Source organism: Sinocyclocheilus grahami, unplaced genomic scaffold (genome assembly GCF_001515645.1).
Source record: "Sinocyclocheilus grahami isolate Dianchi unplaced genomic scaffold, SAMN03320097.WGS_v1.1 scaffold609.1, whole genome shotgun sequence".
Taxonomy (NCBI): Eukaryota; Metazoa; Chordata; class Actinopteri; order Cypriniformes; family Cyprinidae; genus Sinocyclocheilus; species Sinocyclocheilus grahami.
This window is the reverse complement of record NW_015505788.1, coordinates 1,071,171-1,088,953: the sequence shown is the minus strand read 5'-3', so window position 1 is coordinate 1,088,953 and position 17,783 is coordinate 1,071,171. Positions and strand designations below refer to the sequence as shown.

Here is a 17,783-nt window from a genome sequence, read left to right as displayed (position 1 = left end):
CCAATCCTACCTCCCCCCGTCACCCAATCCGGGTCTGGGATCATGTACGTCCCGTCTGAATCAGATGTGCCGGTCGACTGAACGACAGAACCTGTCAATGACTCTCCAGTATGTGCTTTTTCAGTTCCCAGAGCCGTGTGCGTGTCTGACGCCTCAAACGGAGCTGAATCCAGGGCTGAATGTGGCTCAGGAGCGGATGTTAATGAGGACACTTCTACGGATGGAGCGACTGAATCTGAATTGATTTCTAAAGCCGAAACTAAAACGGATTCAGTGGCTAAATCAGAAATCGCCTCCTTTTCTAACATTTCTTCTACAGCGTCTGATAACGAAGCGGACACAGGTACGAAATTGCTTGAATCTGGTGACGTCTTCTCTGGCAAAGCTGATATATCGGTCTCAGGCATCGGCTCTTGGGCCCGTACCGATTCTGGTGTGAAATCCTTCATGTCGAATTCCCATAAAACTTTCTCAATCTCCTCAACTGCTAAAGCTGATGGAGTTTCTCCGTCCAACGGGGAACAAAAAAAGGAACCGCACCCGAAGGGAATCAAGCACAGGATCCGGAAAAGTCTGGAGTGGGATGAGGAAAGGAAGGGTCGTTCCCATTCCAAAGCATTCAAAACATTCCACTGGGCTCGAATACGTATACAGCCGGCAGTTTGCTAGATAACGCTTTCTCTCAGGGGATTTTGCTTACATAAGCTATAGACACTATGCAAACCCATATATGACCACGTTTTAGGGTCTGCAAAAAACACTACGGGGCTAAAGATTCCCAGATGTCGTCTAGGAAGAAAGTTATTCTGAAAATCCTGCAAGAGCGAGCAGAGGACCATTATTCCTTTGAAAGACTATACAGGATGTGGCTTATTTAAACATCGTTCATCACTGAAAACTCATCAGACAATCTCTGCTCAGAATCAGTTATCATCTGTAAAAATTAGGTCAATAAGGGCCAGTCGTCATGAAACCCTATTCAGGGTTTCGTCAGGTTTTATAAAAAGGTAAATTTTTAAGACCAAGTAAAGAAAATTTAAGGAATAAATTGAATGGGACACAATACGTGAGTGATCTCTAAATGTAAATGTCTTATATTAGCAACACTTTAAAGTTTAAAAATACAACTTTCAACCTATTGTCATTACTTTTACAAAAAGAAATAGCATATAGCTTGAATAGCTCTGCTTCCAACCACTAGAACAGAGGTCGGGAACCTATGGCTCGCCAGATCTCTCACCCTTTACTAACCAATGATCTATTACACAAATTATACATCACTAGAGAATAGAGATTAGTGCTGGGCAGTATGACCAAAAATTTACGATACATAATGGTATTTTTTTTTTTCATGCATGACCGGGTTTTAACCATATTTTCTACTGATTGAGAGGAAATACTGCAGTATATTGACTTAGAATGCCCTATTTTACTGTCATGATGAGTGAATATTGTCCAAAAATACCACACTAACTGAGTATTGTGGTATTTAAAAAATTAATATCATAACAAAAATAAACACCGGTATTCGGTATGAACCGGTATACCGCTCAGCACTACTAGAGATCAGCAATTCCTTTGTTGTAGAGCCTACATAAGCTCTACATATACATGTAAAATAATAATACATTTTCTGTACCGGCCAAAGTGCGTGTTCAGTGCGCGTTCAGAGCTGTTCGCGAGAGTCATGAGCAAACCATTGACATTTCTATGGTAACGTACAGCTCCTGCACTCAGATTCGTAGCTTTGTGGTAATAGCGAAAAGAACGATTTTTTGAACAGCAGAAAAAGTGTAAAAGTATGTTAAAAAAAACTAAAAAGTGACAGGACTGAAACATATACTTTGTTTTATACTTTGAATCATTTCGCCGGTTACTTTCGCTTTTTCCGCGCAGCTTTCAGCGGGTGGGACTGTTAAGGTGGATTTATACTTCTGCGTCGGACCTACGCCGTAGCTTACGCATAGACGCACACCCATACGCCGTAGCCTGACGTGCACCTCTCCAAAAATCTAACAGCACGTCAATTCTACGCGGACCGCAAGCGCTGTGATTGGTCTGCAAGAACCCCTCCCTCCATATGTACTTGAGTTTTGTGTGTGTTTATGTGCACTTTAATATATTTTAATGTTACACCTTTTATATAAAATAAAACAAAGCAAAGAACAAGTGTTTTATCATTTATTATACTACATAGCATTATACATCAGTAGTTGTCCGCAACAAACAATGTTGATCTGCCGTGGTACAAGTCCTTGTGCAGATTGAAAGAATGCCATCATCTCCTGTTCCGTTGCGGTCTCCTTTTTGTAGTTTTAAATAATGATTTGCTATTTATTTGCCGCCGTCAATGCTATAATGCTTCTCCGACGAGCCGCTTCTTCTTCGGCTTTTGCCGTGGTACTGAGGGGTTAACCCAAGAACTTGCCCATGGACACTGCTGACTAGCGGTTTGCATGTGTACTGCACGTTGACGCGGACAACGACGCAGAAGTATAAATGAAAACTGATGCATAGCCTACGGCGTAGGCCCGACGCAGAAGTATAAATCAGCCTTTAGCGTTATTAATAAAGGAACGTGAATGAATGAGACAGTAAAGAGCGGGTCATTCTTGCTATTAAAAAGACAGACAGTATTAAAAACTCAAAGCCGCGAAACAGAACTCAATCCGCTTCTGACTGGTTGTTTTCTGCGCGCGAGGTCCGAGTGGAACACGGACAAGCATAGTAGATTTGTCTTCGGTGGCGCGCCTAAAACAGTAAAAACACGGAGTGTCAAAATGCCTGCACTGGTGTGTATTCACATAAATACGGTCGGCACCGTGCATTACTTTTGACTCACTCACGCGCGCGCACAGAGAGAGAACTCTGAAGAGAATGCATCCCTCTCAGGTTGTAAATCAACCTCACAGTAAAAGCCCTGCACAATTTTTGACGATTTGTTGCATATTTGTGTATTTTAGTTTCTATGGTCCTAATAAAGTTACTATTATTAAAACGTTATTGAAAACACACACACAAAGGTGTAAAAGTATGTAAAAAAAAGTGACAGGACTGAAACATATACTTTGTTTTATATGCATTACTTTTGCTTTTTCCGCGCAGCTTTCTGCGGGTGGGACGGTTAGCGTTATTAATAAAGGAACATGAATGAATGAGACAGTAAAGAGCGAGACATTCTTGATATTAAAAAGACAGACAGTATTAAAAACTCAAAGCCGCGAAACAGAACTCAATCCGCTTCTGACTAAATGATTTTTTGCGCGCGAGGTCGAGTGGAACACGGACAAGCATAGTAGATGTTGTCTTTGGTGGCGTGCCTAAAATGGTAAAAACACGGAGTGTCAAAATACCGGCACTGGTGTGTATTCACATAAATACAGTCGGCACTGTGCATTATTTTTCACTCACTCAGTCTCTTATTTATTTATTTGTATTTTTTACTTTGGCTCTTTGGAAAAATGCATTAACCAAAAATAAAAAAAAATGGCTCTTTGGTCAAAAAAGGTTCCCGACCCCTGCACTAGAAATATGAGAATAAGGCCGGTGTGTCCACCAAAGCATTTTTAGCCAACTGAAAACTCCCGAAGCTCTGCTGAAAACGCCTAGCTTTTTTTTCAGTTGAGACGCTTCAGTTGCTATGATATGGAATATCTGCTGAAGTAATATGGCCGATGCATCACGAATGAAATGTTTCTCCAAGCATTATTTTTCATGACAATATTGTGGTTGTCTGGGAATTCCATCTGGTGAAGACATGAATAATTAGAGACAAGTAATATGAACTTCTCCATTGTTGTTCAGTCGTAGTACAAGCAGGGCTTGACGGTTGGTCGGTGTGGTATAAGTCCCGCCCCTCCTCCACTGTGATTGGTTAGCTGACCAAAAAGTGACTGTGATGTGCGCTGCGTTTTACCCAAAATTGAACATTCTTCAACTCTCAGAGAGAAAAAAAAAGCCCAGCGCTCAGCATGAAATAAAGGTTCAGTGCCTTGTCACGCTCCTGGCGTTTTAAAAATCAACTTAATTCAAAAGGAAAATAAGTTTTCATTGACCGATATTTGTTCTTGTTTTAAGTATAAGCTAACTTCGTTTTGTTTCTCTTTTTTTTTTTAGCAGTGCATGCAACATTTAATGTCATGACTGTGAATTTCTGGCTTTCTGCTCCAATTCTAGACCCTTTAAGGCATTCATTTGTGGAAGGGCGAATTAAGACTTTTTAAGACCTTTTTAAGACCCGCAGAAACCCTGCTATTGCCACATGGTCAAAAACGTAGCACATTATCATGGTATCTTGGTCTAGCTAATCAAAGGAGCTTTTCTTAAAAGGGTCATGAAATGGAAAATCTAAATATCCTTGAAATTTGCACATATACTATAGGTTACTCTCCAGTAAAACCATACTGAAAGTTTAATACCTCAAAGGTTTTCCACCCGTCTGAAACGCAGGATTTGAAATCCTGGATGTAGACAAAACTCTGCATATCCTTCTAAAAGATCAAGTTATTATAAATGCATGGCTGAAGATTATTTTTAATGTTGTACCTGTAGGATTGAAGGAGAACTTTTTTTTTTAAGTCTAATTTGACAACAGACTCTTTTTTTTATATAAATATTGAATTTTTTTGATGCAAAGAACTTAAGCTAACCTCCAGAAACAATATAAAGATCTGAAAATGCATTTCATGACCCCTTTAGTTAGCTTTATGCTATTGCTAAGGGAGCTTGTAAACCAAACAATTTGGTGATTTTTAGCTTTGGCAAAATAATTATGAAGTAGGGATGTACGGTAGCATGATACATATCCTGGCCACGATATAAAGTGTCTATCAATAGAGATTTTGCTATATTACGGTATGTAAATATATCCACGCATCCAGTGCAATACTAAAAAATTATTGACACGTCACAGCGATAAAGAAACTATTTCTGTATTTCATAATTGCTCCTGTTAAATAAACAGACAAATAGACTGTCCCTGAGAAAAATTAAAGCACTTGTTAAGTAGGCCTACTAGTTTAGTTGTATCTTTCTAATACTGTACATGTCATATTGTTTGTTTTTTTTCATAATAAAGATCAAATAAAATGAGCGGGGTTATTAAAGTTATTAAAAATAACTTTATGGTGATGTATACTGTTACAATTAAACAAAATTACTCATATTGTGACATAAGATTTTGGTGGTATCAGCCATTTGATGCAACTGAAAGAACATGAAATAAATGACATTGAACATTTCATCATGATTACAAATAAATACACCATAAAGCGATTTTCAATCATTCCTAATCTAATAAATGACCACGTCCCAGAGAGGACAGTTTGTTTTGAGTAACTTATATTTTGGCAAGTTACACTAAAATATAGGGCTGGGTAAAAAATATCGATGTCTCGATATTAATCGATTCTCATTTTTACAGAACGATATCGATTCTTAAATCCCAAGAATCGATTAGTCTAGCCTGTTTTCAGTTAATGGACGGAACGTTGAAGGGCACCTCCCATCCAATATATCGCAATAAGCATTGTGCTTTGGTACTTTTCATATGAATCAAAGTCTCAGATTTCAAATTCTGTCCATTGTATTGCATTATTGAAACAATAAGTGCCATTTTGGCGCTGTTTAATGTGAAGTGACAGATCGCTGGAACGTAGACGCGGCAGCGCATAATAAACATGACTAAACATCCGAAGGTAAGTTAAAAAAAAAAAAAGAGTACAACTTTACAATCCGTATACTGTCTCATGTAATCGCTCAATCAGTGTTTCAGTCGCGCACGTACGTCAATATAACGTCTTGTAAACAATGTCACGTAATGTCACATTTACCTCAGAGCGATAAAGAAACTATTTCTGTATTTCATAATTGCTCCTGTTAAATAAACAGACAAATAGACTGTCCCTGAGAAAAATTAAAGCACTTGTTAAGTAGGCCTACTAGTTTAGTTGTATCTTTCTAATACTGTACATGTCATATTGTTTGTTTTTTTTCATAATAAAGATCAAATAAAATGAGCGGGGTTATTAAAGTTATTAAAAATAACTTTATGGTGATGTATACTGTTACAATTAAACAAAATTACTCATATTGTGACATAAGATTTTGGTGGTATCAGCCATTTGATGCAACTGAAAGAACATGAAATAAATGACATTGAACATTTCATCATGATTACAAATAAATACATCATAAAGCGATTTTCAATCATTCCTAATCTAAAAAATGACCACGTCCCAGAGAGGACAGTTTGTTTTGAGTAACTTATATTTTGGCAAGTTACACTAAAATATAGGGCTGGGTAAAAAATATCGATGTCTCGATATTAATCGATTCTCATTTTTACAGAACGATATCGATTCTTAAATCCCAAGAATCGATTAGTCTAGCCTGTTTTCAGTTAATGGACGGAACGTTGAAGGGCACCTCCCATCCAATATATCGCAATAAGCATTGTGCTTTGGTACTTTTCATATGAATCAAAGTCTCAGATTTCAAATTCTGTCCATTGTATTGCAATATTCAAACAATAAGTGGTGTTTTGGCGCTGTTTAATGTGAAGTGACAGATCGCTGGAACGTAGACGCGGCAGCGCATAATAAACATGACTAAACATCCGAAGGCAAGTAAAAAAAAAAAAAAGAGTACAACTTTACAATCCGTATATCTCATGTAATCGCTCAATCAGTGTTTCAGTCGCGCACGTACGTCAATATAACGTCTTGTAAACAATGTCACGTAATGTCACATTTACCTCAGAAAAACATATTCAGTGATCATAAACTTAGATAGAAAAATAAACTGTAGAGAGGGGCATTTTGCTAAATATATGCACAATATAACATATTCATTATAAATGTTACTGTTCTTCAATGTTTAATTTATGTTTGAATAAATCCATCAAGTTTTTATGACAGCCACCATTATATTTATATAAAAAAACAAATTAAAGTAGAAATATTATTATGTAATTGTAACTTTATTATTTTAAAAACGTCATGAAGTGTAATTTTAACAAATCAGTCATTAACCTTCAATATTAATGTAATACCGACTTATGTATATTTTAGAGCATTAGTTGAGAGATTGTTTTTCCTTGAGAAGATTTGGCATGTGTACCTGTTATATATCCAAAATAATCGATATCGAATCGAATCGGTAATCGAATCGCAAGCTTGTGAATGAGAATCGAATCGTGAAATTTGATCAACTAAAATACACTACCAATGCAAATATAACTGCAGCATAACTTCACCCTGACCCAACTTCCTCTGGCACGAACGTCTATAAACAGTGAACAGCTCTTGTTTAACATTTAAAACATTCAAACAGTGGCAGGAAAAGTAGGACTGGGATTATTAGTAGAAAACAGTGATTATGCATTGCAAAAAAATTTCAATATTAGAAGGCCAAACTATTTTCTAACACACCATTTCACAATCCAGCACATTTATATGCTGTAGGTAATTAAACTGGAGTCTAGATCTGAGCAGGAATAAACACAGCTGGAAATACGAGTCTAGGGTGCCAAGACCTGCTATCTCTTTGCCTTAAGGGCTCCTTATTATTACCTATTTCATAATCCATTCATTTCCACTCTCATATACAGTATATACTTGTTCATCCCCTTCTGGTCAATAAGTGGAAGTGCAGGTAACACCTTCTGCACCCAAAGAGATAAAACCGTTGAGCTGAGAAACAGGTTTTAAAGAGGAGTCTGACAACTCACTCCAATCTAACTTGCAGGAAACTCAATCTACACAGACACCTCAAACCAAAAGAGTCTGATGTTGGTCATTTATGAGAGTGAAATATAGAGTCCTGACCTTCAGAGGTTTGAGAGCACCGGGGTGGTCGAGCCAAGGAGGGAGACCCAAGACCCCTGCGCTAAAATAAGAGCCTCCAGTCCTAAACCTGCCACGAAGAGCCGATGAAATACATCCCACGCTGTAAAACCTGAGAGATCTGAGGGAGTAAAGCATTAATAACCCGGAATTCTCGAGTGTTCTGTTCTCAACATTCATGTTGGCCTGTTAAATTACTTAAAAGCTGCATAAAGAGAGTGAAAGACATGAGAAAGTGTTCTTACATGAGAAAGATCGTGTTCTCTGGCTCCTCTATATTTAAGGCTGGGTGTTTTTTTAATTATGATTCTGTCAGACAGATGCCATGTGGGACCAATTACCAGCTCTGAGTCAAACACACAGACAGAAAGAGAGATCGACAGTCCAGTATCATTATCTGCTATTTATACTAGCGGACCATCTCATTAATAACCTGAGAGTTACAGTATAAGTCATATTTAATCTAAAATGATAGCCTTCTCATGAGGAGAATCTGCTGTAGGCTACAGTACATTTGTGTAACTTGTGGTCATATGATCTTGAAATTAACCATAAACCAATGATGAAGCAACACAGCTGATGACACAGATGTGAAGTCATAACGTATGTGGTCATATGGAGGTAGTGAACACACACAGACAGACAGTTAGTGCCTATGGGCCGAAGAACAAATGATCCATCCTGAACATTGCCAGACGACAACACGGCTCTTCTGACTTATCTAAAAATATGACTAAGGTGTTCCTGACCCCTGTGATTGTGATTTTGACTAAAAGGCATTCACAAGCTATTTTAATTTAAAAATAAATAAATCACTAATAAAAATCTGGAGTTTGGTTAACGGAGACTTAAACATTTTCTTTAATAAAGAAAATAAAATAAAATAATTACAATTAAAATGAAATGAAAATGAAAAAATACGAAAAATAAAAAAATATAAAAAACAAATGATATAAAATAAATATAAAATAAAATATTAGTAAAAAATAATAAAAGAAATATAAAATATAAAAGAAAAAAAAGATAAATGAAAAAATAAAATTGAAATAAAATTAAATAAAAAACGTATAAATATATAGAAAAACAAAAAATATACAAATAAAATAACTTGTATAACAAAAATGTAAATGAGGAAATGAAAATAAATAAACAAATAAACTATACAATAAAAAATTGACAATTAAATTAAATTATATAGAAAAACAAAAAATATACAAATAAAATAACTTGTATAACAAAAATGTAAATGAGGAAATGAAAATAAATAAACAAATAAACTATACAATAAAAAATTGACAATTAAATTAAATTAAAAACTAGGGGTGGGAATCGCAGGGTACGATACGATACGAATCACGATACATGGCTCACGATACGATAATATCACGATACAGTGATTCTACGATAATCGATATATTGCTAGACAATCCTATAACTATACATCATGATATCTGTCAAACTATGAAAACAAAATTCCTGTGAAAAGGTTAAGTGCAAGTTTTCTCTCTTTATTCAAGTCCAAACTGTTAGAAAACAGCATAAAAGTTCTGTAAATCAAATTTAACATGTCAAGTAAATTATGAAAAAGCCGTTCACATCGCGTCTTTTGGGCGCTCGGGTTTGTTATTTCAAATGTAGAAGCGCGGCAAGCACACACACTGCATGGTTTTGTTTCGTCGTCCATGCCATAGGTGCAGATTTATGTTTCTGCCGGTCGGTGCCCACTGCATAACGCACACTTGTAATATCTGAGAGAGAGGGAGAGCATCCAGTTTTGACGACAAAAAACTGGACGCGCCGGCGGCACTCTCTCACTCATATAGTTAGTGAGGGAAATCCACCTGCGATCCGAGCGGAGAGGTTAGGCTACTCATGGACTGAAAAAGTGCTCTGCAATATTAACGTGATCGGTGCAGATGGTGCGTGGGCTAATAGCTGTTTCGGGGCAGTTTTTTAGTTCTCATTTCCATAAACATATATAGTAGTAGAGCTAATACAGTGGCTGGAAATCTGTTTATCCTTCAGTTCCTCCTGCTTCCCCATCTTCATAGAGAACGCAGTTCATGGTTGCTCCAGAGCGCTTTGGAAAGAAGGTGGAAATGGCGCAGGAGCAGGGAAATCTATATAGAGCGCCTTATTGTAATAATTAAAATATCGATATTTGGCGCCAGATATCGATTCTCGTATCGCATGGAGAAGGACAACGACATATCGCCATATCGATATATTGTCCCACCCCTATTAAAAAAAATAAAAACAATAAAATAAAACTTGTTGGATGGGAAGTCAAAGAGCATGTGATGCAGTTATTGTTCCAGCTGCCATGTACAGGTGTATCTGAGAGAAAACAAGAGCACAGGCCCAAACTATCTCAATCAAAACCACCTAAAAAAATTTTAACTTATAAGTGGTTAAGCACATGCTATACCAGTCTTGGTCACGACATGCCTGGGATTCAAATCCTAGTCAGAGAAGATACATGCAGGCATCACCCATACAAACATGTGACCTGAGAGTTACTGTACTTTCAATGAGAGAAACACATAGAAGGAACAGGAGAATAAATGTGCAAGTCTCTACTTAACATTCCTGCATCCAGCCGTTCTCCCATGAGCTCTTTCGCTCTCACCCTCCCCATCCCTCCGTCTCTCTTATCTGATGGACAGAAAGGTATGCTGGGAATTCCTCAGATGCTTTGGCCTGTTTAGACTCGTGCAGAACATCTCTGATCGCCCTGCCAAATGCATCACTTAGATTATGTCTAGGAAAACGCACAGCCAATTCTGGGTATAGAAAGCATTTACGGAGTAGTCCAGTAATTATTCTGACAGCAGGACTTGTTAGAAGCGTGTTAAATTTATCTAACTAGGTTATAGGAGATTTCCAACATGTGCATGTCAGTTACGCTGTCTGCTGATGAGATGCATTTCATTTCTTTTTAACGGTTTAAAATGACGAATGACTAATAGAAATGTAGCCAGCTGAAAAAAAAAACATTTACTGTAAAAAAAAAAAAAAAAAACAGGAATGGAGATTTGTTCACTAAAGAAAGCATTTCCAACTATATTCTGCACAGACCATTTATTTTTCAAAATAAATATAATAAACAGAAATACAAAAAATAAATATAATAAATAAAAATAATATTTAAAGAGAAAATACAACATGTTAAGGGCCAAATCAATATAATAATAAAGGAGATAAAAACGTATATAATATTTAAGGAGAAAAATATGAATATGAATATAAATATACATACAATATATTTTTATTTTGCAATAATTAATGTCCTTTTTTTAACAATCCATCTTACCTTACAACATTACTTAAAATAATAAATGTATTAATTGAGTAACTGAACAAAAGACTTGCAGTAACCTTTTTAATTGCTCAGTATGGCATCTCAAACGCAAAACCTATTGTTTATCACAACAACACAGTATGTGGTATCTTTAAGACAAGACCAAATAAGCTTTCAGCTGTGAGAAAGTGTGTGTTGTATAGGATGTGAGTGTATCTGCTCTGCAAACAGGTGATGCTCTTGATAAATTCAAGTTAACCTGAGTCTGAAAGTCACAGTTTTATACAGTACAAATACAGAATAAACTTAGCTATACGATAAAGATAAAATGATCACATTCTCAAACCATAACACATACAAATACAAACATGTCACAGTTTGGGCCTGTGCATTTCACCATTAAGCCTGTGTGTGTGTGTGTGTGTATGTTGAGGTTGAAGCGTTACACCATTCACCAAACACTCAGTGTTTACACATCACAACCAAACGCTCTTTCCCAGAAAAGGAACCGTTGCGAGAGTGTTTGCAGTGTGACTAAGAATCACCAAGGGAAGTTCATACAGTCATTTTATTCAATGTTTTCCATACAATGAAAATGGATGGTGATTTATATACAGTATAAGGCCACACAAAAAAAGGGAACAAAAATGTATTAAAGTATTTCATATGACTTGTATGCCTATAATAGTCATACAACAGCTTTTTTTTTGTTTGTAAAAAACAGGCTTAAATTTAAGTCTTTGAATAAAGTGTTAGAGTCATTATGGACTACTTTTAAGTTCATTGTGCGTATCTGTATGGAAGTTTGTTTCTGCCATGAGAGATATATATATATATATATATATATATATATAGTAATTGCAACTTTTGATCTCACAAGTCTCTCACAAATCTGACTTTTTTCTCAGAAGCTTAGTCTGAATTTGAGATAAAAAGTCACAAATAGCCCCCCTCTAATCAAAGCCTGATCACCATGCATGAACTTATTTCAAATGGAAATGAGACGCTTGGACATTCTGCTAAACATCTCATTTTGTGTTTCACAGATAAAAATAAAACACACAAGGGTGAGTAAATGAGGAACTTTCTTTTTTTTAGGGGAGTTATTTCTTTAACTCCCAGATAACACATCATCAAACCACAATGTTGCATGCAGCAAACTCAATGGTTGAGAGCCATTGCACTCGTACACCATGTCTTGAGTTTTAACCACACTTACAGAGTGTCTGAGATGGTTTAGGTCAGACATAAAAGAAAGCTTAATTACACACAATCCTTTCTGATTCTCACCAGATAATTTAGATAAATGTCATCTTGGGCACACAAGGGTGGACCAGGTTAAACATCCAGGCCTTGATCATACAGACTATTATCATCAAGCTGTGTGTCCACCAAAGTTTATTTTTCAAAATAAATATAATAAACAGAAATAATAAACAGAAATACAATAAATAAAAATAATATTTAAAGAGAAAATACAACATGTTAAGGGCCAAATCAATATAATAATAAAGGAGATAAAAACGTATATAATATTTAAGGAGAAAAATATGAATATGAATATAAATATACATACAATATATTTTTATTTTGCAATAATTAATGTCCTTTTTTTAACAATCCATCTTACCTTACAACATTACTTAAAATAATAAATGTATTAATTGAGTAACTGAACAAAAGACTTGCAGTAACCTTTTTAATTGCTCAGTATGGCATCTCAAACGCAAAACCTATTGTTTATCACAACAACACAGTATGTGGTATCTTTAAGACAAGACCAAATAAGCTTTCAGCTGTGAGAAAGTGTGTGTTGTATAGGATGTGAGTGTATCTGCTCTGCAAACAGGTGATGCTCTTGATAAATTCAAGTTAACCTGAGTCTGAAAGTCACAGTTTTATACAGTACAAATACAGAATAAACTTAGCTATACGATAAAGATAAAATGATTACATTCTCAAACCATAACACATACAAATACAAACATGTCACAGTTTGGGCCTGTGCATTTCACCATTAAGCCTGTGTGTGTGTGTGTGTGTATGTTGAGGTTGAAGCGTTACACCATTCACCAAACACTCAGTGTTTACACATCACAACCAAACGCTCTTTCCCAGAAAAGGAACCGTTGCGAGAGTGTTTGCAGTGTGACTAAGAATCACCAAGGGAAGTTCATACAGTCATTTTATTCAATGTTTTCCATACAATGAAAATGGATGGTGATTTATATACAGTATAAGGCCACACAAAAAAAGGGAACAAAAATGTATTAAAGTATTTCATATGACTTGTATGCCTATAATAGTCATACAACAGCTTTTTTTTTGTTTGTAAAAAACAGGCTTAAATTTAAGTCTTTGAATAAAGTGTTAGAGTCATTATGGACTACTTTTAAGTTCATTGTGCGTATCTGTATGGAAGTTTGTTTCTGCCATGAGAGATATATATATATATATATATATATATATATAGTAATTGCAACTTTTGATCTCACAAGTCTCTCACAAATCTGACTTTTTTCTCAGAAGCTTAGTCTGAATTTGAGATAAAAAGTCACAAATAGCCCCCCTCTAATCAAAGCCTGATCACCATGCATGAACTTATTTCAAATGGAAATGAGACGCTTGGACATTCTGCTAAACATCTCATTTTGTGTTTCACAGATAAAAATAAAACACACAAGGGTGAGTAAATGAGGAACTTTCTTTTTTTTAGGGGAGTTATTTCTTTAACTCCCAGATAACACATCATCAAACCACAATGTTGCATGCAGCAAACTCAATGGTTGAGAGCCATTGCACTCGTACACCATGTCTTGAGTTTTAACCACACTTACAGAGTGTCTGAGATGGTTTAGGTGAGACATAAAAGAAAGCTTAATTACACACAATCCTTTCTGATTCTCACCAGATAATTTAGATAAATGTCATCTTGGGCACACAAGGGTGGACCAGGTTAAACATCCAGGCCTTGATCATACAGACTATTATCATCAAGCTGTGTGTCCACCAAAGTGTAAAACGCCTAGCTGTGAGCGCTTGAGAGCGATTGTGCGGCACAGCATTTTCAGTGGAGACGCTTTGGTGCACTTATTCCATTGTTTAAAATGGTTGAATGAATGTACGATAACTGCCTTAAAGGGGTCATATGATGCGATTTCAAGTTTTCCTTTCTCTTTGGAGTGTTACAAGCTGATTTTGCATAGATAAGATCCCTGAAGTTGCAAAGACTAAAGTCTCAAAACCAAAGAGATATTCTTTATCAAAGTTAAGACTCTGCCACGCCCCCCTAAAATGGCTCGTTCTAACACGCCCCCACATATCTACATCACTATGTGGAAATATTTGCATAATGCGCCCAAATGTGCACGCAAAGAAAGAAGGCGTGGTTTCAGTAACCGCAGTTAGTGTTGAAGCAGCATGTCAGGGAGACGCGGTGTGTTTCTAGGCGAAAGCAAAAGCACTTTATTTGGCCTTCCAGAAGTAGATGCATTTAGGAATCTTTAAGATCACTTACAACAGAACAGCAATGCATTTTATGGACGACCGTTTCGTTAACCTATAGAGGAGGTAATCTGGCGCTTCTGAATCAGCTACTGTTTTGTTATTAGTTTAAGTATTTGCTATTGACTGTTCAAATGCGGAGTTTTGCGCATCGTGTGTGTGAGAGAGAGAGAGAGAGAGCGAGAGAGAGAGTATTAAACATTTAACATCGTTAAATTTCTTTAAGGCAGTTACCGCACATTCATTCAACCATTTTAAACAATGGAATAACTGAAATTGCGATTTCAATTTCACAAAAACTCCCATATATCGCAAAAAATTTTTACGCTTACATGAGATGGTTTTTCAGGTAATTCGAAAAAGGAATATTTTTAAAAACTGGAATCGAAATAAAAGTCACATGATCATTATTTAATGTACTATAACCTCCAAGAAACACCTCATCCATGGCCGCTCTCAAGTATAAGGGGCTTTCCTTGCCACTAATACGTGGATGAACATTTCAGAAGCGTCTCTCCGCACTGCTTTGCTAAAGATACACACCTACGTCTCCTTCGATTAAAAATAATGGCTAGTGCGGTGACTGCGATATACTAAACCTACCAACATCCTTCGCCCATGACTTATCGTGAGAGGAAAAAAAAAAGTGTTTTAGTCGCATAACATCGGTTAATGGAAACACTGTCATTTCACGATAATTTTTTTAAACGACATTTATAAAATATCGCAAAACTTTTGTGAAAATCAGTAATGGAAATGCAGCTAGTGATAAGTGCTGCGTTTTACATGAAGTTGAACGTTCTTTCACTCATCTCTGAGAAAAAACGCGGTGCTCCCATTGAAAATAATTGAAAAAAATATGCTAGCCTCTAGAGTTTTCAATCGAGCCGAGACCACATCGTTCAGGCGATCTCGGACCGATTGTTTTGGCGCGGAGCCGGGCGCGATTGCCGTGTTCACATATGCCCAAACGAACCGAGCTAAGGGGGGGAAACGCGCCAGGTTCTGAAACAACGGGCCAGGTGTGAAAGCACCCTTAAATTATAATAATAATAATAATTCACACCATTACTGCATTTTTGATCAAATAAATGCAGCCTTGATGAGCATACGAGGCTTCTTTAAAAAAAAAAAAATTTGTCTTTAAGACTTCAAATGTTTGAACGGTAGTGTAATCTGATTTGCTACAATGAATCAGACTTCTCTAAACTAAAGAGGCACACACGGACAGATTTGTTTGTTTAAGAACGTCACATTAACTGTCTTAAGGCACAATACATTGAAAAGGACGCTGGCAATGGCGTACAGGTTTTTTAGGTTCAAGCAGTCCTCCACAGCCCACAATAGAGGCTTATGGTTTCAGGAGAGGCCTGGTTAAAAAAAACGCTCACACCTGTGATCTCAATGTCTGCCTCGATCTATGCTAGTATAAAGAGACCACTGTTTGTGTGCCATTTAGGACACAGTTGATGCGGGCCTTATTGTGAGATGCGGTGAAAGTGCACTGAAAGGCATCTTGCTAGTTATTTCCTCAAGCTATGATATAACTCTCACATGCTTTAAACCCCACATGCGAGACCGTACTAATTAATTAATGCATTTAGCAGATGCTTTGTGCATTCAGGCTATACATTTTTTTTACCAGTATGTGTGTTCCCTGGGAATTGAACCCATGACCTTTTGCGCTGCTAATGCAATGCTCTACCACTGAGCCACAGGAAGTACAACACTAAATACACGTTAACTGGTTTACTCCCCATGCAGCATCAGAAATGGACTTAATTAAGGGACAATATTCACCTCCTGGAATTCATTTTTCCATTGTGCCTGCCATCTATTAATGTCAAACTAACTAATTTCTAACAAAGTGAACGCAAATACCTGACAGCAAAGGCAATAAAGTCCACAATAGCCAAGCATAGATAAAAATGTAATTCAATTAAGAGTCCACAAATATCAAATAAAAAGAGGAATGCACCATATCTAAAGGCGCTTTAGTTACTTTCACTTTGGCATTTCAGCCCCCAGTCCTGGTTAATTTCTGACCCTGTTCCCACATTAATGTCTAAACTCTCTGAGCTAAACAAATGCTTGCGGCTCGTGGAAAATAACTTCACTAAACAACATGCCACTCATGAAAACTCCACTCAAACAGCCTTAAGGCAGTAATACTGAGATTAGTTAGATTAGGCTGCAGCTCATTTTCTCACTGCCCTGGGCAACAAGTCTACAAGTTACAACATCAAGCCAAGATTATGAGATCAACTGTCTTACAGTGCGTCACTACTAGTTAATTGGCAACAATAACAACTAATACTTGCATTGCTTATTTTGTAATGAAAGTGTACTGAAGACCCATGTGTGTTGATTCCTCCATTAAAGCCAATGCAATCAAATGCACAAACACAACAGAAAGTTTTAAGTGCGTATTTGTGAAGTCTGGAGGTCGGGTGCAAAATGACACGTTGTTGTTTTGTTGACACATTGCAGAAGCTGCACTAAAAATCAACCAGACAGGAACTATACACAATAATTAACAACAAAAGTATGCTCTACGCTTCTGCATTTAGGGACAAATACAAAGCTCAAAGCGATTTTGCACTAGTAATGCTCTGGTATTAATCACACAGTGTTGCAAGAGAAGCAGCTGTAAAGAATGACTCGATCTGACTCCTGCAACACTGCAGCATCAACACAACAGCAAAACAGCTGGACACACATGCATATAACGCGTCCGGAGGCGCGAGCGTGTGTTCTTCAGCATGCTGCTGCAGCAGTCGAGCATCGACGCGCTCCGTCCGCGTCTACGGTGTCAATCCAGCGCTCTAGCGTCGCGTCGAACTTCTCCTTTCGCGATTATCCGATGTCAAACATCAAAGCGACTCACACTCACCTAAATCGTCCATGTTTCGCGGTGGTGCTGATTCGGGAACGGGAGCAGGAGTCCGTGATTTACAGCTCGGCGCTGGTTCGCGTCTCGTGTGCGCTCCGCAATCTCACGCGGAGAAGTTTTCAACTCAAGTGCACGAGCTGCGCGAGCCCGTGGTGAGTCGAGCACACGCAGCACACACTCACACTCACACACACACGCACACGCACACACTCACACACACTCACACACACTCACACACACA

At 37.2% G+C, this 17,783-nt stretch overlaps 1 protein-coding gene across 1 annotated transcript in view; it reads right to left on the bottom strand.

Moving 5' to 3' along the window:
- LOC107557596 (calphotin-like) overlaps positions 1–17,717 on the bottom strand; it is a 43,676-nt gene extending 25,959 nt beyond the window's left edge. Inside the window, exon 1 of the mRNA XM_016241075.1 lies at positions 17,543–17,717. Coding sequence (XP_016096561.1) covers positions 17,543–17,555 — 13 coding nt within the window. The 5' untranslated portion in view covers positions 17,556–17,717. The remainder of the gene's footprint in view (positions 1–17,542) is intronic.
- Between the last annotated feature and the right edge of the window lie 66 nt (positions 17,718–17,783).